Source organism: Canis lupus, chromosome 16 (genome assembly GCF_003254725.2).
Source record: "Canis lupus dingo isolate Sandy chromosome 16, ASM325472v2, whole genome shotgun sequence".
In the NCBI taxonomy this organism is placed as follows: Eukaryota; Metazoa; Chordata; class Mammalia; order Carnivora; family Canidae; genus Canis; species Canis lupus.
In genome coordinates this window covers 19,022,078-19,029,589 of record NC_064258.1, presented here as the reverse complement: position 1 = coordinate 19,029,589, position 7,512 = coordinate 19,022,078, and the positions used below count along the sequence as shown (strand labels likewise).

At 52.8% G+C, this 7,512-nt stretch overlaps 1 protein-coding gene across 4 annotated transcripts in view; it reads right to left on the bottom strand.

Moving 5' to 3' along the window:
* Positions 1–297: 297 nt before the first annotated feature.
* The window catches only part of DPP6 (dipeptidyl peptidase like 6), an 829,290-nt gene continuing 822,075 nt past the window's right edge, over positions 298–7,512 (bottom strand). For 3 of the 4 annotated variants that reach the window (XM_025451902.3, XM_025451870.3, XM_025451893.3), the window contains exons 22-26: positions 6,811–6,922; positions 5,135–5,193; positions 4,396–4,468; positions 4,223–4,296; positions 298–2,195 (exon numbers count right to left, since the gene is read on the bottom strand). In XM_025451902.3, the coding sequence (XP_025307687.1) occupies positions 2,049–2,195; positions 4,223–4,296; positions 4,396–4,468; positions 5,135–5,193; positions 6,811–6,922 (465 nt within the window). In that variant the 3' untranslated portion in view covers positions 298–2,048. The remainder of the gene's footprint in view (positions 2,196–4,222; positions 4,297–4,395; positions 4,469–5,134; positions 5,194–6,810; positions 6,923–7,512) is intronic. The other variant, XM_025451878.3, reaches the window with a different exon arrangement.

Genomic DNA, 7,512 nt, shown 5'->3' with positions numbered 1-7,512 from the left:
GACTCAACAGAGCGCCAACGTTACCATTACTGTTATGGGATATCTCTGTGTCTTTGCCCTAAAACCCAAAAGACTCAGCCCAAACCCACTTTCTCTGATTGATTTGGGACTTTGATATACTTCATGGGTCCCACCTTTCTTACCATCGATGCCCCAGCCCTGGATACGGCTTGTGTTTGCTGCACATCAGGCTCTGGGGGATGTGCATCTGTCTTGGTGAGGGCTCAGTAGGTACCTTAGCAAAGCTCTGCACACTTTCTAAGGAGGGGTGGTGGAGGGTAAGCAAGAAAAGAGCTATCCGAGTGGTAAAATAATGTTTTATTCCATGGATGAACAAACGCTACCATGCCACATTCTCACTTCCACCCTGCCAGGTCCCGTGGCTGGAGCAGGCTTCCCCCGTCAGACCTAGTTGGCTTTGCATTCGGTCAAGCCCATCGAAACAGCGAAAGCATGATTGCGTAGCATTCAGAGTTGCTCCCGTGGCTCATGCGTTGGTCCTTTCCAGAAATGGCGATGTCTCACCTGGAGAAATCCTGCACTGGAGACCTTCCAATCACACCAGCTGCAGCTGACATCCAGAACTCATGGAGATGAAACCCGAACCCCCAAACACCAAAAAGCGACACGGACAAATCTTCTTTGCTGACAGGATGTCAAGGACCCCCCAGCAGGACCGGAAGCTGGAGACATCAGTACTGACGTTCAGGTTGTCAACAAGCTCCAAAGGAAACAGCAGTGATGGATGTGTCTCAGACTAGCACTTGTGGAGAGTGCGGGTCAGCCACAGGGGGTCGGCATGCAGGCGGCATGGTGGGGGCTGGTGGACGGCAGCGCCAGTCCTGTCTTTATGTACAACAAAATGAAATACACACCAGGGGTGGCTGTTCATTGGGCCAGAGGCTGCGCGCAGGAGGTGCTGAGGCCACTTCACCATCCCCAGGGTGCCAGGCAACCGCATGCACCTGTGTCCCGGGACGACAGGACGCCTGTCCCCTGATCACGCTACAGACTCAGGGATGGAGTCAACTCCTTGTGTTTTTACATTTCTTTAACCAAACGCCATCTGAAAAGCCTCAACAACTTATCAAGTGGGGAGTGGATGGGCTCCAGGACATAGGTAAATCTTGTGAATATAAGCCAAATCCTAATGCAGCTTTGTGGGAAAGACGTTTTATTTATGCATTTTCTTGTTTTTCCTTTCTTTTTTTTTTTTTTTTTTTTTTTTTTTAGTGAATGCTATTAGATGATTTTTTCCCTTCAGTTTTTTTGAAATTTCTCCACAAAGTCTCAAGACAATCTTGAGGAGAGAGCAGTTAGTTCCTTCTGATCCGTTTCTTTATCCAAACAAGTGCAAAGCCTACACACTGACCAAAGAACACAAAGCCAAAAAGAAACAGAAAAGAAGAAGGAGAAAGCAAGAAAGCAAGAAAGAAGGCAAGCACAGTGAAACAACCCCGTGACCAGAGACAGTGTCAGATAAAAACCATAGAAAAATACGAATTAATTCCATAAGGTTAACCATTAGCATAGCTACAGTAATACTTTGTACAGCCCCTTGAAATGCTGAGTCTCCTAATTACAGAAAGGAGCAAGCTGATCTATGACCAAGTAGTGTTAAAATAATTGTGCTATAGTTGTTTCCATGGTGTGGTTATATCGGACAGGACGGATGCTGCTGATGTGGGCACGCACACTAGTGAGGGTGGGTCTTAATGCTACTGCACGATAGCTTGGGTTTGAGGGCCAATTTCTTCACTGCCGTCCATCCTTTGCTCTGTTCCTTGGGGAGGGGCCGTGGGATGCACCAGTCACTCTGGGACCAGAAGAGGGTGATGCTGCAGTGGCTCCGGGCGCATGGGAGCCTCCCGTGAGCGATGACGCGTCTCGGCCCGGGAAGGAGCTGTTTTCCGAAGCAAAGCCGCCTTTGGGACGCGAGACACACATGCTATGGAAGTCACACTTCTTGCCCCCGCCCCAGCCAGCCCCTGTGGGCCGGGGAGGCGGGGTCCCGGCTACACACTGTTCCAGGAGGAGCCCCGTGGTGCTCAGTCCTCCTCCTCTTCTTCTTTTGCTGTGGCCATGGGGAGTTTGTCCTGAATCCGGAAGCATTCCACGAAGAAGTTGATGATGGATCGGTACAGGTGCTGGTGGAGGGAGGCACTGTGAAAGTAATGGCTTTCGTCTGGGTAGATCTGTGGGGAAGGCAGGGAAAGTTTACTCACGGGTGGGGTCCCCCGTGGGCCCCGGGGATGCTCATAAGACATGAACCCAGCACGGCCAGGGCCCTGCACACGGCTCTGGGGTAGCCTACAAAGTGAATTTTCTAAACCACGGCGATGCAGGCGTCAGCACCTTCTTCTCTGGGTTCAGTAAGTTAGAGAACACTTTGTTCGACAGACTGTATACAGCCTGGATCTGCTGGTTTGGACTGGCAGCATGGATGGACACGCACTCGAGGACCATGGAGGCTCCTGCCCCGGGCTCCAGGGATCAGGATCCCCAAAGACCTGGGAAGAATTCTGTGTTATCTCCACACCCTGCACCCGCGTTTGGCTCACCCTGTAACCGTGGGCAGGTAGCTTCCCCGAGCCCCAGTTTTTCCAGGTGTGTCAAGTGGAGACGATCATCATAATAGAATCCAGCTCATAAAGTTTTGTGAGGTTTCAATGATAGACTCCCTGTGAAGTGTTTAGAATAAGGCCAGGACATGGGGAGGGCTTAAAGGATGGTGGCACACGACCACCACATGTAAGGACGGATCCCCCTGGCCCCTGGAGGTGCCACACATTTCCACACACAGGTACCTGTGCCGGCAGGGACTCACGACAAGTCTAACTGACCCGGAAGCCCATGTTCTCACCATGATACCAGGCTGCCTCCTGTATTTTGAAGACTGTCTTCCTCTATATCTTTAGAGGATGGCGTTCACCCTTATTTTATTTATCAATGACGGAGCTGTTACTTAGAAAAACGTCTACCCCACAAAAGGACACCAGGTAGGATGTATGTCTTTTCCAGTCTAGATCCCCAGTCTCTCTGCCCTTTGCTGGACTTGATCCCTGATCCACATTCACTGAGAATCTGTGAAGACATTTGCTGTGCCTGCAAGCCTGGCACTGGGCTATGGCCCCCTTCCTTGTCTCCGGTGTGGCCTACAATGCATACTGCTCAACATCTTGCTGATGTAGCTTGGTCTATGCCTTGGGGAGGGATCCACATTAGCACATGGAAGTTTGCCTTTTAACCCATGACATGCCTAACACGTAGCTAACAAAACCATGGCAACTGTCGAACATGAGTCAAGGCTTTCAGAAGCAAGCTCAAAGGTGACATGCTAAGTCCTTCCTTCCCCATTCATCAACGCTCAGGCCAAACTGCCTCCTGGCAGGAGACTCTCCCAGACTGGCCCAGCCCGCACGTGACCCTCCAACAGGCCAGGAGCTCAGAGACAGAAGGTGGGCAGCAGTCAGTGCCAAGGCTGGCCCTGTCGGGGGGACGTGTGCCTATGAAGGAAACCTCCCATTGGTCTCTAGACCCGAAGAGACCATTGGGGTCACGTGTGTTTTGCCAAAGGAACCTGTGGCCGGGGAAGGAAATGGAGGTTGTTTCTAGAAGCAGCATTGTGCATCGCTACAAGGATCCCAGACGTGAGGCGCTGGGTCGGTTCCTGATGCCAGTGAAAACAGGGCTGTGAGGTGGTTTCATGAGAAGAGTAGCACTCTAACTGCTGCTCAGCCACAGATGATTCTGGAACATTCTGCCAGAATTTAGTGAATGTGTGGTGCTATCCAGAGGGAGACTAGTGGAGAAGGCTCAGGACTTGCACTTGTAAAGCCCCCAACGCCTCCCAGAGTGCTGCTCTTATCAACACTGGAGCAACAGCCCCCGTCCTCACCGCCAGGTTACACCACCAGCCTCACTGTGGCGTTGTGCTGGTCGTGTTGGCCTTGCTCGTTGCCTGGAGTGGGGGCCGGGGGTTAGTGGTGGAGTTATAAAGGGGTTTGCACATGGCTCGAACGCAGAACCCGACAACCACCAATTACTAGAGAAAATAAGCCTGTGCAGATTCGTCTGGCCTGATGCACCCCTGCCCGCCTCTACAACTGGAACACAGGTGTGTCTGCAGAATTGGGATGAACTGAATACCAATCAGTTCTTTTTCCGTGAAAAGGACATCTCTCTCCAGGCGTGGAGCAGGGGAGATGTGCAAATACTGTACCTGTAAGCTGTAGTTAGCCTTCCCCTTAATTAGTTGTGTAATGAGTTCTGCTGTGTGCTGGAAATGGATTTTTTCTGTCAAAAAAAAAAAACAAACAAAAAAAGAGGGAAGTACTGGTTAGAGCCATTCACACCATCAAGGTGACGCTGTGCATTAACGGTGGTGGTCCTTACCGTCCGCGGTTGCGTGGATGATCAGAAACTGCTGTTCTTCTAGTGCTGACACTCGATGGGCCACCTTCGTCATCTGCATATGTGGGGACAAGGGGACACAGCTAGGGGGCCTCTCTGCCGCGGGTGAGTGCACTGGACCCTGACTGAGAAGGTAGCTGGGTGTCCTGGGGACAGTGGCAACAGTCCCCAGGGGGGACTGTCCCCCTCAAGACAACTGGGGGCTTGCCATGGGAGGGAAACACATGGCACGTCTCAGAGCCTCAGCGGCCCCTGCCCCGCAGCCACCGAAGAAACACTCCATGTGACACTGTGCCAAGTCATTTCAATGCTACGATGCCACCTGCTATGACATGGCAGTTGGCATCAGGGCACTTTCTGTCCCCCAATCAATGGCTTATTTTCCCAAAGTAGAACCAGCCTTGGGGAAGGGGACCAGCAGTCATCCATGCCCAACGACTGTGGGCCCTGGGACAGATCCTCTGTCTATCCCAAGATGTTCCTAACTCCCCTCTTTGCCCCTTAGGTGCCAGAAAGGGGACCCAGATGGGCCCCAGAGAGGCTCTGGTCCCCTCAGCTCACAGCCTGGTGGAAGGTTTTCTCCAAGTGACTTTGGTGGTTGCGGGGGAGAGAGAGGGAGAGGGCAGTGGGGCCAGGGAGGGAGTGTAGGTCCCGGAGCTGGGTCAGGGGGCAGGACCGATGTCATCCAGTTCCGTGGGGCAGCAGGGGCGCCCCAACATACCTCATATGCTCTGTTGTCAAGTCCATGGAGGCCCAAGTACCTCTCAGAAAACGCAGACGCTGGACACAAGCAGAGGAAGGCCGGGTTACCGGTATAGGTCAGTACAGAGCCGCTAGCCACAGGGGGCGCCCCTGGCACAGGGTGGGGGGCTCACTCGCAGGACAAACCCCTCAACCTGCAGGTCCTTCCCCAGGTCATCAGACGGCACCAGCGTAACACAAAAATATGCTAGAGCTGGTGGGTGGGCTTTGAGCTGTACAGTGAAACCTCAATCAAGTGAAACAATCTGAAAATCTGAATCCTCAATAAACAGGATTTATCCCCCCTTCCCCCCTGCTTTGTTTCAACATATAGGAAAGGCAACAAATCCTACAAAGCAAGCAGATTTTGTTTTTGTTTTTTCCTTTTTTTTTTTTAATTTTAAAAGCCAGGCATGCCCTCTTCTAGTCAAAGCCCTGGCTCTAGGTGCAGGTTCTGGGTGAGGACCTGGCGTCTGCCCTGTCAGGGAAGTCAGGAAGGAAGGAGCTCAGAAGCCTTCTGCAAATGGTAGGGACATCCTTAATTAAGGGGAAGACACAGTGGAGGATTTCCCTGTCTGGGACTCTGTGACCAATCAAGGTGTAGGCTGGTACATTTATGTGCATTCAAATCAGGCAAATCTGAAATAGCATGATTGAAAAGATTAAGAAAGTCTCACTGAATTTAAAAAATCTGAACCATGCTACATGTATTCCCATGGGGAAATTAATTTTAAATTATGAACATTTTGAATGAAGAGAGTTCTATAGTCCTATAAGGACTATCAGTTGAGTTTGCATCAGGGCTCTCTGTAAAAGTCTGTAGGAGCTGGCGGGCTGAGGGCTGCTGGACCCCACGGGGCCCCAGGTGCAGAGATGGGGCACGTGGGCATGGGGGGATGTGTGGCCAGGGCCGTGGTACTTGTAGGCCTGCAGCAGGGCTTAGCAGACTGGCAGCAAGAAGCCCTCGACCTCTGATCCTATCAGTCAGTCTGTTTTGTGCAGCATAGCTGGGGTTCACAGCCTGGCCTCCCCATAACCTCGACCTGAAAGCCAGTTCTCAGAGCCCACAAGGAACACCTCACCACATATTTTCAGAAAAGCACAAATGTCACAAAACCATTCACATTTAGAGAAAAAGAGCTAGCCAGCTCCAGGAGAAGGTAGGGAGCCTCCAATCCCAAAACCGTGATGGTAGAGCCATGGTGGGGCCTGGCGGAGGCCCGGTTCCCACACCTGGGAGGCCTGCCCATCTGGTCCCTACAGCAAGCCATCCTGATACCCTGGCCCTGGTCGCTGACTCTTGCCCGTTAGGAAGGCAAGGCGCCGGCCAGGTCGCCACCCGATTTCTGCCAAGCGGCGGCCCCCTCAGCCACTCCACCCTTCCTCACTTAACCCCTACCCGCACACACCGAGGCTCTTCTGGCCCTGTGAGGACCCCAGGCCAGTGTCTAGCTCCTGGTCTCGTGGGTCAGGAATGTGACTTGCGGACATTGGTGGTTGGCCGCTTTCATCAGACACGTGACCTGAAACCCTCCCTCCCCTGCCCCAATGGCTTCCCCTGTGGGGAGGGGGTGCATGGAGCAAGGGCAGCAGGTGGGAACATGGGTCGGGGGTGGGGGAGGCAGGGGGCCCAGCCTTTGGAGTCAAGATCATTACCGTACAGCTTGAAGTCCGTGATTGGAGAGAGAGCAGAGCCACAGGTGAAAACCTGAGCCTGATTTTCACCCTTCGCCGGGAGGATGTAGGTGCTCAGGTACCCGCCATAATCCTGCAGGAGACAGAAAGCGGTAAGTGGGCGCAGCGTCAGTGATGCTGTCAGGAAAGCAGCCTCAGATGTAAGATCAGGGACTCAGCAACCATTTCACGTAGCTTCTGTTGGACAGTAAACACGCCAAGAGGCTAATATCTGCCCAACTAGGTATTATGGGATGTGCAGCTAGTGTGTGAGGGGGAGCCGCGGCAGTGGGCTCTGAATGTATGTGTGCTGGTGTGTGTGTGTGTGTGTGTGTGTGCTGAGGCATGTGCGTGTTGGGGTGTGCATGTGTGTATGCTGGGCTGTGTGTGTGCGGAGGTGTGTATGTGCTGGTGTGTGTGCGCTGAGGTGTGTGCACTGGGGTGTGCATGTGTGTGTGTACGTGTGTGTGCTGGGCTGTATGTGTGCTGGTTTGTGTGCTGAGGTGTGCATGTGTGTGTCTGCTGGGTTGTGTACGTGTGTGCATGTGTGTGTGTGTCCTAGGGTGTGCATGTGTGTGTGTGAGCTAGGGTGTGCATGTGTGTGTCCTGGGGTGTGCATGTATGTGTGTCCAGGGGTGTGTGCTGGGCTGTGTGTTGGACGGGACAGTCAAGTGTGGAGATGCC